Here is an 18,255-nt window from a genome sequence, read left to right as displayed (position 1 = left end):
TTTAGACATTATCTTATAGACAGTGAAGGGACATTAAAGGATTTTGTTTCCATCCAAAGAGTGATACCACAATCTGATGGTGACAAACATGAGTTGACAAACTACAGCCTGCAGGCCATATCTTTCCTGCTGCCTGTTTTTGTGAATAAAGTTATATTGGCACACAGCCATGCTTATTTGTTTATGTGGTGTCAGTGGCTGTGCTAAATGGCAAAGTTGAATAGTTGTGATAGAGACCATATGGTTTGCAAAGCCCTAGGATATTTACTATCTGGCCTGTTACAAAAATGGTTTACTGACCCCCGGTATACAGAAAATATAAAACTAAAGTCAGGCTACTACAGAAATCCAGATCTGAGGTCGGAAAGGTTTGGTGCCTTTAGTGATGGTGTGGTAAACAGATTTGGAGAAGGTCAGGAAAAAGCTGTTCTAGAGGTTCTGAGGCCTCATGAGATAGAGAGACTATGTCAAGTAGGTCACACTTGTGATAAAAAGAGAATCAGGATGAAGACATGCAAAAGGAGAATTCCTGGCAAACAGAAGAGAAGAGGAAAGCCGTGTCAAGTTACAGAACGGCCAAACATACTAAACTGAATGAAGACGCTGTTACACATCACGATTAGAAAGTAATTGGTGGGAGCAATAGGATGGAAACAGAGATAATTTATTGGGATGACTTCTGCATCTGTAAGCAAAGGATTTAGGTAGAGAATGAAAGAGTAAAGATAGAGGAGACCATGTTTTAGAGAGCAAGAATATAAAGTAGAAAGATTAGCCTTAAAATGAAGAAAATCACTTCTTTCTTGAAGAAATGGTGATTAGAAGGATAGGTATAGAGGAAATCAAATTGAGGGAAGAGTCAATGGAGAATTTCATGTTGAATGACAATAAAGAAGATAAGTTAGGTCATCTGGTAATAGAGTGGATGAGCACAACTGAAAACCAAGTGACCTAGCTTTAAGTCCTGGCCTAGCTATTAACCATCTGTGAAACATTGGGCAGGTCATGTAATTCTCTGGTTCCCTGTTTCCTCATCCATAAAATAGGAGGGTTGACCTAGGCATTCTAATGTCTGATTTTCAGAATGGATCTTCATATAGGAAAGCTTGAGGTTGTAATCTTCAGGAGCATAGACAAGTGTTGAAACAAGGGTGAAAGTGAACCACAGAATAGGATAATGGTGTCCTAGTAAATGAGCTTTGGGGGAGAGGCAGGAAGCTCTGATTTGCAGTGTTTGCCCATTTCTGAGATGTGAATACCCCTATCCACTTCACAAAATTCCTGAATATTTAACAGTGGACTGTCTAGACAGGTGCAAACTGAAGCCAGCACATCCCTGAACAGATTTGCTAGGTAACAATAAGAATGAGTACCAGATTAGTTACATGCATTTGGTCATAGACTAAGTCTAGTGAAGTTCCTTGACAGTATTCCTGGCCCTCAGGAGAAGGCCAGAGACAGTTTAATGAAGCAGTTGGCCAAGTTTGGAATCTAAGAGAATCCAAGTTCTTGGGAGATTGTTGGGGTACGGGTGGGACAAGAGTTAAAGGAATCCACACTGAGTAGGAACATTGTTGAAGCACACACTGCCTGGGGACCAGAGAATACTCAAAAATTTAATTATAGTTTCTACTGTTACCAGTATAATGCGTCTTAAGCAAATAGCTAAAGTATATTTTTATTTTTAACTCAATTTAAGTGGTGAAGCTTAATTACAATTCTGATAAAGAAAATCCTTCATTTCTAAAGAGAAAAAAACAAGAGTTCATCTATAACTGTATAATGAGAATTCAAGAAATAAAATATACATTGAGAGCAAAACCCTTAGTTCGCAAGTTAACATATTTACTTTTTGAGATTAACTTGAAAAGTTAATAATTTTAAGATTTTTTAACCCATAGTTTTTAATCTATGATTAAAATGTTTATTATAATTTGTCCAGTAATACATTATGGCTGATAGAGTTTTTTCTTCTTTACCTAGAAACTAATTTTCCAGTATGGTGTTGACTATCTTATAAAGAGATACAGCCTTGATAAAGGTCACTTTTCATCAGTATTTTAATGAGCTGTATCACTTATAAACATTATCTTCCCTTCACTATAATAATTTTTTTCTACCTTATAAAAATGTGTAAACCAATAGATTAATATTGGAAGTAAGTAAAAAACCCATAAATGGGTATGGAGACTAATAGTATGCCATCTAGGACTTTTTAGAAATCACTAAAATTTAGATGTAGACATTGATCTTGGATTTATTTTATTTTAGATGCAGTTACAGTTAAATCATTTAAAATTACCATTGAGGCAGTTTTAATAAATAATATATCCTATACCAAATTATTTGTGACAATTGTCATTTTGAGAAGTCTGAGGATTCTCTAATTAGTCTATTATGCCAGGTAAATTTTATACTTTAAGGTCATTGTAGTCTTCTCGTTCATTTACTCAGTACCACTCTTCGGAAAAACTGAGAGTTAGTGAAACTATAGTTTTTTCCCCTACATTTTATAGAAAACAGATTTCACTTTAACCAGTTTAAGCTGTGGCGTCATTGATAATATTAGGTGTGCCAGCCATTATGGCCAAACTTTCTTTACCAAGTGATGCTGCATGGAATAGCTAATTGTCGAACTTCTGCAGAAGTTGGATAACAGTTCAAATGTACTCTTGTATCACAGAGTCCAATGAAAAGCAAGAGAGATTGTTTTTCCGCTTGGCTGCCAATCGCTGTGCCTCTGATTCCTGTGTTCCTTTCTATATTCGGTTTGAACTGAACATAGAGGTCAATATTTCCTCTTTTTTTCTCCCTACCTCTCCCCTTTATCAACTGTAGGTATTCAGCATGTTTTTGGAAACGCTAGTGGATTTCATACAGGTCCACAAAGATGATCTTCAAGATTGGTTGTTTGTACTGCTGACACAACTACTAAAAAAAATGGGTGCTGATTTGCTTGGATCTGTTCAGGCAAAAGTTCAGAAAGCCCTTGATGTTACAAGGTAATATTTTTTTCATATATTTCAAGTTAACCTGATAATAACTAGGAATATCTAATCCCCATATTAATAGTTCAGATTTCTGAGTCCCTTTGAACAATTTAGACTGCATGGACTCCATTTGAAGATTGTTAATTATGCCCACTCATATCGTATATTTAACGCAACATTTTTCCTTAGGTCAAGCCCTGCATTTCTTTTATAAAAATTGTATTAATATTGGTTGACTAGTTCAAGGTGGTATTTTATCTTAATTGATATATCAGCAGCTGGGCATGGTGGCTCACACCTGTAATCCCAGCAGTTTGGGAGGTTGAGGCAGGCAGATCACTTGAGGTCAGGAGTTTGAGACCAGCCTGGTCAAAATGGTGAAACCGTATCTCTACTAAAAATACGAAAATTAGCCAGGTGTGGCGGGAGGCATCTGTAAGCTCAGCTACTTGGGAGGCTGAGGCAGGAGAATCGCTTGAACCGAGGAGGTGGAGGTTGCAGTGAGCTGAGATTGTGCCACTGCTCTCCAGCCTGGGCAATAGAGCAAGACTCTGTCTCAAAAGAAAAAGGAAAAAAAAAGGTATCGGCAAAGTAAGGTTGAAGATTGAAGATTTTATTTAGTCTACTATAAAAAGTATTTTCTGTGTATTTAAACAATGTTTTTTTATGCATTTAAATATTCTAAATCTCTTTTCAGAAGGTTTTGAACCAATGATACAGTTCTACTTTCTTGTGTAGATTGTTGAAATATGAAACATTTATTTCAAATATCTGTTTACTAGGTTGAGGTGAGTCAGAATTCAGATTTTAGGCGTAGAGAAACATTTCTGAGAATGTTAAGCTTTTTACTGAATACATTTTTCTGATTAAATCTATAGTTGAGGCAAGATAGGCTATTGTTTACTCTAGTATTGCTTTTTGTTTGTTTGTTTGTTTGGGACGGAGTTTTGCTCTTGTTGCCCGGGCTGGAGTACAATGGCACAATCTCAGCTCACCGCAACCTCTGCCTCCCGGGCTCAAGTGATTCTTCTGCCTCAGCCTCCCGAGTAGCTGGGATTACAGACATGCGCCACTATGCCTGGATAATTTTGTATTTTTAGTAGAGACTGGGTTTCTCCATGTTGGTCAGGCTGGTCTCGAACTCCCGACCTTAGGTGATCTGCCCACCTCAGCCTCCCAAAGTGCTTAGGAACACAAGCATGAGCCACTGCGCCCAGCCTGTAGTGTTGCTTTTTAACCCTGTACTGAGTACAAATTCAGATGTTCATATTCTTCTGAGGATGCATTTATTGTATACTATACCAGATAGTTTATACCACATGCAGATACTACTTCATGGATGTTTTTTGGATGACATTATGTTTGGTATTAAGCATAGTCTTTTGCTATTACATGCGTACTTGCTAACTAAATTTTTGTTTTGCTTTGCTTTGTTCTTGTTTCAGAGAATCTTTTCCAAATGATCTTCAGTTCAATATTCTAATGAGATTTACAGTTGATCAGACCCAAACACCAAGCTTAAAGGTAAAAATTTGAGATCTTTTGAAGACATTATAAAGAATTGAAATATTTATTGATAAAGTTATGTTGATGTTTGTGTTTCTGTCACATGAGAAGCTGTTCAATCAGTGGGTTTTGTTTTTATAAACTTTCAGACAGTCAAGCCAGCACTTCGGGACCAGCTTCACTCTTTTTGGAGCTCCAAGGTTTTATTGTTTTTGTTTTCATTTGCATTATTTCTTTTCTTAACTCTCTGCAGTGTTTGCATCTATATTCAACTACTAACCTTTGTAAGCCTTTTACGCATGCACATATTTGATTTCAAATGTTATTTAAATGCAATGCCAGACTCTAAGTCTTTTGGAGAAACTTAATGGTGATACACATTTGGAAGGCATCACAGTATTGCCATCTAACCCTAAGCTGGTAATGCAAACTCACTCTATAAAGTCTTACCTAATTTTATGTTTGTGATTTCCCATTACCCTTTTTTTTTTTTTTTAAGTGTCAGGCATTTTAACAGGTATTTTAGGCAAAATGTCAGTTTTGCCTATGTATTAACTAAACACAAATTTTTAAATTTAACCTCAGCCCCTTTCTTCAGTTATCCTTGACTGAAGTAGTAAGTTTTTTTCTGATGTATGCATAACATTTGGAATTATAATTAACTTTCTCATTTGTTATATACACACATTTTCCAGTTAATGTGAAAACTAAGTGGATTCCAATTTGTGATTTAAAATGATGATTAAATTTTACATAAAAGAAAAAAATTAATGTACAAGAATAGCTCCTGAATTCTTTACTAAAGGGTTTTTTTAGTGAGTTTTATTAAATGAGATTAAAGTCAGGGAAATAACAAGCATATGTACTTACACAAGTCCTTTATTTTTCTGCTCTATCCTGCACGAAATATATTTCTACAAGCATTACTGCCCAGGATTGATTTTTCCCTTAAGTTCTGAATGCAATTGTGCCTCAGAATCACAATTATGTTTCTTACCAGGGTTGACTTTGTAAACCGAAAAGTGTCTGAGACAAGTCTCAATCAATTTAGAGTTTGCCAAGATCGAGGATGCATCCAGGAGAAAGAGACACAAGCTACACTAGGGTCTGTGGCCTGTGCTTTCTTCCAGAGAGGGTTTTGAGGACTTTAATATTTAAAAGAGAAAGAACCAGCAGAAGGGGAAAGAGGAACAGTCAGGCATTCATCTCGTGTTCAGTAATTCTGATCTTACATACGAGAAAGTAAACAGAGTAGAGGAAAAAGTCAAATATGTGTTTGTCTCTGGGTGAGTGGGGGATGATTTCTAGTCTCATCGTTGTCCACTACCTGTGAAGATAAACTGTTAATTTACATTGTCAGCATGAGGGAGACCACCTGAAGAGATGTGTAGCCTTCTATCTTGCAGCTCTCTGTGTATGAACAAATGGGAGGCAGTTTTTTGGATGATTCAGTTCCCAAGCCTAACTTTTCCCTTTGGCATGGGCCATTTTATTTTCCTTTCACAACTTACACTCAATATAATATTGTTTTCTTAGAGCTGCTGGGGGAAAGAGGTTTCATCTGTTTGATTTTGAAAAGTGACCTGCAGAAGAATAATTTACTTGATATTATTAATAGATATTTTTGAACTCAAAATGACAAAGGCATTGTACTAGGTGTTCCTGGGAATATAAAGCTTGTAATTTTATCTAAAAAGTAATAAAAGTTATGATATAGGTACCTGGAGTGGTGTTCAGGTGCTACTGAAATGTATGTAGAGTTAACTAGGTGTGGTAGTTCATGCCTATAGTCCTAGCTACTCAGGAGGTGAGGCAAGAGGATTGCATGAACCCAGGAGTTGAGGTTACGGTGAGCTCTAATCACGCCACTGCACTCCAGCCTGGGAGCCTCTTTTTTTTAAGAGACAGAGTGAGACCCTGTCTGTTTAAAAAAAAAAAAAAAGAAGTAAAGAAAGAAAAAAAGTAGAAAATGTATATAGAGATGTTTCATGGGCCAGTGCAAATGAAGGTCTAAACCAGCTTAAGAAATAAGGGTGAGGCTGGACACAGTGGCTCACACCTGTACTCCCAGCACTTTGGGAGGCTGAGGCAGGTGGATCACTTGAGGTCAGGAGTTTGAGACCAGCCTGGCCAACATGGAGAAACCCTGTCTCTACTGAAAATACAAAAATTAACCAGGGGTGATGTTGGGCGCCTGTAGTCCCAGCTACTCGGGAGGCTGAGGCAGGAGAATCGCTCGAACCCAGGAGGCGGAGGTTGCAGTGAGCCAAAATCATGCCACTGCATTCTAGCTTGGGAGACAGAGTGATACTCGGTCTCAGAAAAATAAATACATAAAAATAAGGTGTTGATAGTTGAGTTCAGAGGGAGAATAAGTTGCAGGAGACTTGAGGAGAAAGACAAAGCAAAGATTAAAATGAGATATGCACAAATTAAAATTAACTTTCCTATTGGAAAACATTATACTGGAAACTGGAATCACAGATTGTTTCTCTAAAAGCCTAAATTATTTATAAATACGTATTTAATATAGATATAGATATATTAGCAAATCCATGAAGGAAAATCACTTTTTGGCTGGGCATGGTGGCTCAGGCATGTGATCCCAGCACTTTGGGAGGCCGAGGTAGGTGGATCATCTGAGGTCAGGAGTTCGTGACCAGGCTGGCCAACATGGTGAAACCGTGTCTCTACTAAAAATACAAAAAGTTAGCTGGGCATGGTAGCATGCACCTGTAATCCCAATTACTCGGGAGGCTGAGGCAGGAGAATCGCTTGAACCCAGGAGGTGGAAGTTGCAGTGAGCCGAGTCTTTGCCACTGCCCTCTAGCCTGGATGACAGAGTGAGACTCCATCTCAGAAAAAAAAGAAAATCACTTTTCAGCTCTTACATCAGTGTTTAGAATAGCAGGGAAAAGTTATATTGGAGCCATACCTTATGCCAAAAATAAAACCAGCTTTCAAGTGGGTGACAGGATTATGTATAAAAAGTTTAACAGATTATAGAAAACCACATGTAACTTGAGTATCAGATCTAGAAAATTTTTTTATTTATCTTTCAGATAAATGATGGACGTTTATATACAATTTTACATCTCTTTTCAGAGTGTAATGTGATTACATGTCATGAGGAAGCAATGGGGGGAAATGGCAATACAAAGTGATTTTATTTGAATTAGTAATACTTTAAAGATAAATGTAATTTTTGCTGACCTCTTTTTCTGGGTTTCACAAACAAGTTAAAGAATTTCACATCCCTTAGCAGCTAGATTGTTTTTCCTTCTCTGAAAAAGAATGCGTGTTTGCTGTATTAAAATTATAAACTAGATATAACCTTGTAAAATATCCTGATAAATATACATGTTCAAATGATTATATATGTATTGTGGTTATGTTGCCTGTTAGTATAGTAAACACATAACATTCTGTGAAACCCTTGTAAAATTTTGCATGACGATACATTGCCAAGGCACTGCATTAATTGAATCGCACATAGTGTAAATATATTCAGTTATTGATGGTGGCAAATTATAAACAAAATACATTGATGTTCATTTTTTGATTTAACATAGTCACCTTCCATCTATTAACACTGAGAGAGGATGACATTGCTTCAGGAATTCAGAATATTGGCCAGGGAATGGTGGCTTATACCTGTAATTCCAACACTATGGGAGGCCAAGGTGGGCAGATCACTAGAGCCCAGGAGTTCGAGACTAGCCTGGGCAACGTGGCAAAACCCCGTCTCTACAAAAATTTTTTTTTAATTAGCTGGATGTGGTGGTGCATGCCTGTGATCTCAGCTACTTGGGAAGCTGAGGTGGGAGGATCACTTGAGTTGGGATGTCGAGGCTACCAGTGAGCTGAGATCACACCACTGCACTCCACCCTGGGTGACAGAGTGAGACCTTATCTCCAAAAAAAAAAAAAAAAAAATCCGAATATTATGTGCTATCATAATTTAATTGTGCCTAGTACTTTAACCAGAAATCTCTTTTCCTGTCTACTACACATTTCTGATGGCTAATAGGTTAACTTTTGGTTTTTGCAATGAATTTATTTAAAGTTAGAAATATGCCTTTTAATTGACAAGTAAAAATTCTATATATTTATGGCATATAACATGTTTTGATATATGTATACATTGTGGAATGGCTAAATCAAGTTATTTAACATTTGTATTACCTCATAGGTGTATCTTTTTTTGTGGCGAGAACACATAAAATTCACTCTCATCAATTTTCAAATATGCCATATATTGTTCTTGACTGTAGTCACCATGATGTACAGGTCTCTTTTTGTTGTTGCTAATTATTTATCAAGAGAAACTATTTCTTACCCCACATATTCATAATTCATAGTTCAGAAACACAAGTCAGTTACAAACTTCTAGGTCATTCAGCCTGAAGAAATTCTTTATATTCCATAATCCCTTTGTACCCTGGAAGATACCAGCCTTTCTCATCTCCTCAAAATCTTTCATGGAATCATAATTTCCATAGAAATCTTCGTGTGCCTTCTTTCCTGGTTTAGCTACAGCAAACTTATAAAGAGCTGCTACCCCCAGGGATACAACGAATGCTCCTACAATATGAAATTGCAGACACTTGGCCAGAAGACCATGCATCTGAGATTTCATCATAGCACTGGGAGTCATAGTAGTTGCTGTCCTTGATAGCTATGTCAACCTCTACACCAACATCTTCCTGGCTGATGGAGAAATCAAATCTCTTAAACCTATTACTCCTGTCTAACTAAAGTGTTGTGCCCTTTGACCAACATCTCTCCAGTCCCCTACCCTCCATTTTACTCTCTGTTTCTATAAATTTGACTTTTTTTTTACATGCTACATGTAAATGAGATCATACAGTATTTGTCTTTCTGTGTCTGGCTTATTTCATTTAACATATTGTCCTCCAGGTTCATCTTCGTTATCACAAATAACAGAATTTCCTTTATAAGGCTGACTAGTATTCCATTGTGTATATATATACACCACATTTTCATTATCTTTTCAGCCACTGATAGACACTTAGGTTGATTACTTTTTTTTTTCCTGAGACAGAGTTTCGCTCCTGTTGCCCAGGCTGGAGTGCAGTGGTGTAACCTCAGTTCACCGCAACTCCGCCTCCCAGGTTCAAGCGATCTCCTGCCTCAGCCTCCCGAGTAGCTGGGATTACAGGTGCCCACCACCACGCCCAGCTAATTTTTGTATTTTTAGTATAGACGAGGTTTTACCACGTTGGCCTGGCTGGCCTTGACCTCCTGACCTTAGGTGATCCGCCTGCCTCGGCCTCCCAAAGTGCTGGAATTACAGGCGTGAGCCACTGTGCCTGGCTGATTCCATATCTTGGTATTATGAGTAATGCTGCAGTGAACATGGAAGTGCAGATGTCACTTGAACATTCTGATTTCATGTCCTTTGGGTATATACCCACTAGTGAAATGCTAGATCATATGGCAGTTCTATTTCTAATTTTTTGAGGAACCTCCATATTATTTTCCATAATGGCAGTCCTAATTTACATTTCCACCAGCATTGTGGAAGAGTTTCATTTTCTCCACATCATCATCAACACTTATCTTTCATCTTTTTGATAACAGTCATTCTAACAGGTGTGAGGTGAATATCTCAAATGTGGTATTAGTCTGCCTTTCCCTGATGAATACTGATATTGATCATTTTTCCATACACCTATTGGCCATTTGTATGTCTTTCTTTGAGAAATGTCTGTTCGGATCCTTTGCCCATTTTCTTTGTTTATTTGTTTTCTTGCTATTGAGTCATGTGAGTCTCTTATATATTCGGAATGTTAACCGCTTGTCAGATGTGTGGTTTACAGTACAATACTCTCTCCCGTTTCGTAGTTGTCTCTTCGCTCTGTTGATTGTTTCCTTTGCTGTGCAGAAGCTTTTTAGTTTGATGTAATCTCATTTGTCTATTTTTGCTTTTGTTGACTATGTAGAGTTACAAATACTTCTTAAAATTCATTATGAAAGAAAAATGTAATTTGATCTCTTTTTAACTGGAAGGAGGAAGGGAAAAATGTACATGTGTCAGAACCTTATTTTAGTATTTTGCTCCCATGAATTTATTCAGTATGGCACTTCCCAGAGACCTTATTTTGCCCGAGTGACAAAAATGACATTAAAATCAATAGTAAGGGAAGAAAAAACATTAAAAAAAATTACCTTTAAATTTGACAATTTCTTCTCAAGTTTCAATCGTACATTTAAACCTTCGTTATTCTAAGTCAGCAAATTAGTATTTAATATGTGTTCAGCATCCTTGCTGTGTCCAAGGACTGTGTACTGTGTCATGTGCTGTTTCTTAAGTGCACAGGTAGAACATAGTGACTATAGTTAATAACAATGTATTGTATACTTGAAAATTGCTAATGAGGGGATGTGGAATGGAGAGCTGTAGGTCAAAGTATACAAAGTTGCAGATCCATAGGATGAATAAGTCTAGAGATCTAACAGACAACATGAAGACCATAGTTCATAATATTGTGTTATACGTGGGATTTTTGCTAAAAGAGTAGATTTTAGGTGATCTTGCTACACACACAAAAGGGGTAACTGAGATAATGGATTCATTGATTTGCTTGACTATAAGAAACATTTCACTGTGTATATGTATATCAAAACTAGTACACATTAAATATATAAAACTTTAAAATTGAATTTATAAAAAGAAAATTGCCAAGAGAATAGATTTTAAGTGTTCTCACCACAAAAAAAGTAAGTATATGAAGTAATGCATTTATTAATTAGCTCAATTATAGCCATTCCACAGATACATATATTTCAAACATCTGCCTTCTGTGCACCTACACATCAAGAATTACTGGGAGAATAGGCCAGGCACGGTGGCTCATGCCTGTAATCCCAGCACTTCAGGAGACTGAGGTGGGCAGATCATGAGGTCAGGAGTTCGAGACCAGCATGGCCAACAAGGTGAAGCCTCGTCTCTGCTAAAAATACAAAAATTAGCTGGGTGTAGCGCCTGTAATTCCAGCTACTTGGGAGGCTGAGGCAGGAGAGCTGTTTGAACCCAGGAGGCAGAGGTTGCAGTGAGCCAAGATCGTACCATTGCACTCCAGCCTGGGCAACAGGGTGAGACTCTGTCTCAAAAAAATATATATATATATAAACCCACACAGAACATTTTTATCCACAGAGGTGTTGTCTTTTCTTCGGTGGTACTTGTGTAACTCATTTTTGTGACAGTTCTTTTGGAAGGCAGGTCTAACAACTAGTAGACTCACTGAGGAACCTCATCTCATTGTGTGAGTCTGTGTTTAACAACAACAACAACAAAAACTATATTGCTCACCTTGATTGCTCCCTTGATTTGCCATACCTTTTTTTTTAAACACTTTGGTTCATTTTCCCAAAAGCAAAATTACAGTATTAATAAAGACTAGCTCCCTGTGAGGCTGGCCAAGAGTCAGCCATAAGTTCTGATGGCTGATTTAAGGAAATGTTTATAATCTTGTCAAGATAGTCTTCAGCAGTTGTTCAAACCTTGGGAATGAAACACCTGGGACCTTGAAGTTCTGATTGTGTGTGAAAAACAAAAGTCATCAACACTCTCATATACTTGTACCTCAGGTAGGTAGGTGATTGTATCATGTGGCTGGGCATGATGGCTCATGCCTATAATCGCAGCTCTTTGGGAGGCCGAGCTGGGAGGATTGCTTGAGGCCAGGAGCTCAAGACCAGCCTGGCCAACATAGTAAGACCCTATCCGTATATTAAAAAAAATCATCATCATCACCTGATTATTTTTGAAATGTTCTCTAGTGTCTCACAATAACCATCTTTCTGTCCTTTCTCTTTGTGCTTTCCTGTGCAGGTGAAGGTTGCTATCCTTAAATACATAGAAACTCTGGCCAAACAGATGGATCCAGGAGATTTTATAAATTCCAGTGAAACTCGCCTAGCAGTGTCTCGGGTCATCACTTGGACAACAGAACCAAAAAGTTCTGATGTTCGGAAGGTATGTTTTAATATGAGGTTTAGAAGATAAATTGGGAAAAACGTCAGTTATTATGGATTGCCAGTGAAGTAAGCTAATATTTTCAGCACCTTAGCAATTAGCAGTGAGTTATGAAGAGCTTTTTAAAAAAATCTTTAAAATTGTTTCAAATTTTATCTAATTAATGTGAGTGTAATTTGCAAACCTAGAATCAAAAGTAGCTGCCCTTACAATTCTCCCTCTAGTTTTATAACCATTCAGAGTATTTCAAATCATTCCCCTTGCATTTACCTATACATTTCAAATAAGAAACTTAGACTATTGTTTGATTTATCAATTTTTAGACTTATTTTAATCTGTTGATAAATGTAGACATTAGGTATATCCGTCTATCTTGGTAAGTGAGGACTTAGCTTTCTCATACTTTCTGTATCCTTTCTAAGGTATTCATAAAATACTTACGAATCAATTACTAGTTATCAGTAGAAAAGATTTACATTTGACTATGCAGGTATTCACTTCTGTACCAAGTGATTTGCGACTGCTTGCTTTCTTACAGAAACGTTACATGTCCTAGAGTTGATCATTTGGCTTGCTTTTTCATTTGCCTACATTTTTTTTTTAAGTATCATAATATTTTCAACATCTCTGCTATACGTGTATGGCTATTACTTTTCACATGCTGAAAAACATAGATTAAACTTATTTTATTTTCTAGAGAGCTCCTTCCTAGACGTTCCGTTGTTTTCTCCAGTTTTGACATGTTTCTCCCCAGGTCTGCTGCACACACGTCTGCCTGCAATTTCTCTTGAGCACCTTCCTGAGACTTATCTTCATCTCTGTTTACTTCTTGCATTTTTTTTTTTTTTTTTTTTTTAGACACAGAGTCTCGCTTTTTCACCCAGGCTGGAGTGCAGTGGCATGATATTGGCTCACTGCAACCTCCACCTTCCGATTCAAGTGATTCTCATGCCTCAGCCTCCTGAGTACCTGGGATTACAGGCTAATTTTTGTGTTTTTAATAGAGGTGGGGTTTCACCATATTGGACCAAGCTGTTCTCAAACTCCTGTCCTCAAGTGATCTGCCCACCTCGGCCTCCCAAAGTGCTGGGATTACAGATGTGAGCCACTGCACCCAGGCTGTTTCTTGTATCTTGTATTTACTTCTATTTACTTTCTTTTCTGGTGAATCATTTCCATCAACATTTGCTGCAAAAGGAGTACACATAGGCTGTACGCATTTGGCTCACGCCTGTAATCTCAACACAGGTAGGCTGAGGCAGGGGAATTGTCTGAGCTCAGGAGCTTGAGACCAGCCGGAGCAACATGGCGAAACCCTATCTCTACTAAAAAATATAAAAAATTGGGTGTAATGGCATGCACCTGTAGCCCTAGCTACCTGGGAGGCTAAGGTGGGAGGATCACTTGAGCCCAGGAAGTCGAGGATGCAGTGAGAAAGATCATGCCACTGCACTCCAGCCTGGGTGACAGAGTGAGACCTTATCTAATAAAAAAAAAAAAAAAAGTACACAGAATATACATTTTTTGTGATCTCTATTTCCAGTGATGAGCACTGCACCCAACAACAGAAGAATATTCTTCTCAAGTACACTTGGAACATTCTGCATGCTAGGCCATGAAACAAATCTCAATAATTAAAATGATAGAACTAATACACAGTATGTTCTCTGACCACAATAGAATGAAATTAGAGTCAATAATAGAAAGGAGTTTGGAAAATCAACAGACAGCTCACTCTTAAGTAATCAGTGGGCCAAAAAGGAAATCAAAAGAGAAATAAGAAAATTCACTGAGAAATACATTGAGATGAGTGAAAATGAGGACATGGCATACCAAAATGTATGGGATAAAGCTAAAGCAGTGGTTCTAGGGAAATTTGTCATACTCTTAATGCCTACAATAAAAAGATAGCTCTCAAATCAGTAATCCAGTTCACCACCATAACACACTGGAAAAAGAAAAGCATACTAAACCTGAAGATAGCAAAAGGGAGGATATAATCAAGATAAAAGCAAAAGTTAATGAAATAGAGACTGGGAAAACCAGTGAAACCAAAAGCTGGTTCTTTGGAAAGATCAACGAAATTGACAAACCTTTAGCTAAACGTATCAGGGTAAAAAGAGAAAACATTCAAATTACTAGAATTATAAATGTACTGGGTGTGGTGGCTCACACCTGTAATCCTAACACCTGGGTGTGGTGGCTCACACCTATAATCCCAAGGTGGGAGGATCACTTGAGGCTGGGAGTCCGAGACCAGCCTGAGCAATATGACAAGACCTCATCTATGCAAAAAAATTCAAAATTAGGTGGATATGGTGGTGCATGCCTGTAGTCCTAGATACTCAAAAGACTGAAGCAGGAAGATCACTTGAGCCAAGGAGTTCAAGGGTGCTCTACTAAAAATACAAATATTAGCCCGGTGTGGTGGCACATGCCTTTACTCCCAGCTACTCAGGAGACTGAGGCAGGAGAATGGCCTGAACCTGGGAGGCAGAGGTTGCAGTGAGCCGAGATCGCGCCACTGCACTCCAGCCTGGGCAACAGAGCAAGACTCTGTCTCAAAAAAAAAGAAAAATTATAAAACGTTTTCTAAAACTTTTTTAAAATCTGTAAGTATGTATTTGATTTAAAGACTTTAAAATTATTTTAATATGACTACTGAGCTTATAAAAAAATCTTAGGTGAAATGAACAAATTCCTAGAAAGATACAAACTACCAAAACTGACTCAAGAAGAAATAGATAGTATGAATAGAACTATAACAGGAAATTGATCTAGTATTCAAAAATTATGCACAGGCCAGGCACGGTGGCTCACACCTGTAATCCCAGCACTTTGGGAGGCTGAAGCAGATGGATTGCCCTAGCCCAGAAGAGACCAGCCTGGGTAACATGGTGAAACCCTGTCTATGCAAAAATTAATTGAGTGTGGTAGCATACATCTGTAGTCACAGCTACTCGGGAGGCTGGGGTAGGAGGATCATTCGAGTCTGGGAGGTCGACGTTGCAGTGAACTGTGATCACACCACTGCACTCCAGCCCGAGTGACAGAGCAGCACCCCATCTCAAAAAAAAAAATACATAAAATAAAACTGCACAAAGAAAAGCCCAAGCTCAGATGGCTTCATTGGTGGTAAATTCCACCAAACAATTAATAGCAGTTCTTCACACAATTCTCCAAACAAGCAGAAGAGGAAGGAATACTTCCCAGTTTATTCTATGAGACCAGTTTTATTCTGATACCAAAACTAGACAGAGACATCACACATCAAAGAAACACTACAGACCAGCATCTCTTTATGAATATGAATGCCTTAATCTTCAGCAAAATGCTGGCAAGCCAAATGTAGCAACATATATAAAAGAATTATATACCATGACTCTATTAGTTCGTTTTCATGCTGCTGATAAAGACATATTTGAGACTGGGCAATTTACAAAAGAAAGGTTTAATTGTACTTAGTTTCATGGGACTCGGGAAGCCTCACAATCATGGCAGAAGCCAAGGAGGAGCAAATAATGTCTTAAGTGGATGTCAGCAGGCAAAGAGAGAGAGAATGAGCCAAGTGAAATGGGTTTCCCCCTTGTCAAATCATCCGATTTCGTGAGACTTACTCACTACCACAAGAACAGTGTGGCGGAAACCACCCCCATGATTCAGTTGTCTCCCACGGGGTGCCTCCAACACGTGGGAGTTATGGGAGTATAATTCAAGATGAGATTTGGGTGGGGACACAGAGCCAAACCATATCAATGACCAAGAGGGGTTTATCCCAGGAATGTAAGGTTAGATTAACATCCAAAAATCTATTAATGTAATATACCATATCAATAGTAAAAATACAGAAACCACATAATCATCTCAATAGACACAGGAAAATAGAACACTTAAAACAGGAATAAATCGTCATGAACTCGGATTTGTCAGTGGATCCTTCAATATGGTATCAGAAGCTTAGGCAACAAATGGAAAAACAGATAAGTTGGATTTCATCAAAATTTAAATTTTGCGATATTCCAAGAACAAGAATACTGATGTGACTATAGAAATTATTGGCACATTTTTAAGTCACGGAGTAATATGATTTATGTTTTTAAAGATTATGCTGTCTGATGTGACACAAATGGACTAGTATAAGGGAGAAGAAAGAAGAAAAGGGAGAGCTGATACTGAAAGGAATCTAAGTCCTCATCTGTTGTAGGAAATACTAGAAAATGTCTCAAGCTGATCAGTGAAGAAAAAATTTTATAAACCTATGAATCCTAACTATTTGTAAAAGCAAGCATTACAAAAGGGAACTCTGGAGAGCTGAACAATGGAATTGAGATTTATAAAACCTTTTCTAAAACTGGTTTTTAAAAATCTGTATGTATGTATTACTTTGATAGAAAGACTACAAGTAGAAATTTGTATTTCTACAAAAAAAATATGAAATATATCTAGTAAAACAAATATGACATTAGGAAATTTAAAACCACAAGAAAGGAAGGATATGATCAAAGTATACTAACGCTGTGTATTTTATGTCATATGGTGTTAGTACAGAAATAGACAAATAGATCAATGGAACGTGAAGGAAGGTCCAGAGACCCTTAGGTTTATATAGGAGATTAGTTCATTATACAAGTGTCACTTCAAGTCATGAGGAAAGGATATACTCATTGGTAAAGGGTTTGGGAGCTATTGGGATGTCTGTCCCTACAGGGGAAATAAAGCTGAATCTCCAAACCAAAGTAAACTAGATGGAATGAAGTATATATTAACAATTACTAGTTCATTTGCTCAGGTTTACTTGTGGTCCATTCAATGTGGTGGTTCCAAAAAAAGTGTGAGATCGTAACTTTTGTTTTCAAACTGCAAATATTAATAGCTTTATTTAAGCACTATTAACATGTTAGATACCCAGCGTATATACCCACACAACTTATACTTTTTTGTTTTTAACAAAATGTGCTCATATTATAGCGCTCCTTTTTTTATTCCTTCCCTTTTGAGATTAAGTCTCAGTCTGTCTCCCAGGCTGGAGTGCAGTGGCACGATCTCTGCTCACTGCAACTTCCACTTCCCAGGTTCAAGAGATTCTCTGGCCTCAGCCTCCCAAGTAGCTGGGATTACAAGCACACACCACCACACCCAGCTAATTTTTGTATTTTTAGTAGAGATGAGGTTTCATCATGTTAGCCAGACTGGCCTCGAACTCCTGACCTCAAGTGATCCACCTGCCTTTGCCTCCCAAAGTGCTGGGATTACAGGTGTGAGCCACTGCACCTGGCCTGTTACAGCAGTCTTATAGTTTTTCTTCAACAGTATATAATAGACCTTTCTCAATTTCTACATTGAGAGCTATATCATCTTCCAAGATTGTGTTGTATAGTATTCCATCGTTCCAATATAACATAATTTAACCATTCCCCTTAGTGTTCTATATTCAGTTGTATTTTTCATAGAGTGGGTTCAGAAAGGTCCAAAATGAAGTGTGCAGATTTGGATACATGTCATGTGATCATAAATGATTTGAGTTTCTCCTTAATTAAATATATAATTTGAATTTCAAAGTTTGGCTTTTAGTAATGCAGTTGATTACTTCAGAAGCAGAAAAGAATTGCATAACTTTTCTTAACTGATCTGAGTAAGCTATATTTTGTTCCCATTTCCACAGAACATACTTTAGCTTCAAATTGTAGAGTTGTTATGTTAACTGCTTGTGAGAAGATTAGATATTATTTCTTCTTGTAATCGTTTATTAGAAAA

General features: G+C 37.5%; 1 protein-coding gene across 11 annotated transcripts in view; it reads left to right on the top strand.

Annotated features, from left to right (window-relative positions):
- Nucleotides 1-18,255, top strand: part of CLASP2 (cytoplasmic linker associated protein 2) — a 221,610-nt gene that overhangs the window by 150,566 nt on the left and 52,789 nt on the right. For 6 of the 11 annotated variants that reach the window (XM_030932912.1, XM_030932911.1, XM_030932899.1 and 3 more), the window contains 3 exons: nt 2,839-3,002; nt 4,436-4,514; nt 12,358-12,501. In XM_030932912.1, the coding sequence (XP_030788772.1) occupies nt 2,839-3,002; nt 4,436-4,514; nt 12,358-12,501 (387 nt within the window). Of the gene's footprint in view, nt 1-2,838; nt 3,003-4,435; nt 4,515-4,645; nt 4,697-12,357; nt 12,502-18,255 lie in introns of all 11 variants that reach the window. The other 5 variants (XM_030932880.1, XM_030932865.1, XM_030932909.1 and 2 more) reach the window with 1 other exon arrangement.

This window comes from Rhinopithecus roxellana, chromosome 1, assembly GCF_007565055.1.
Source record: "Rhinopithecus roxellana isolate Shanxi Qingling chromosome 1, ASM756505v1, whole genome shotgun sequence".
Classification (NCBI taxonomy): Eukaryota; Metazoa; Chordata; class Mammalia; order Primates; family Cercopithecidae; genus Rhinopithecus; species Rhinopithecus roxellana.
Note: the sequence above shows the minus strand (reverse complement) of the source record. Positions and strands in the feature narration are given on the sequence as shown.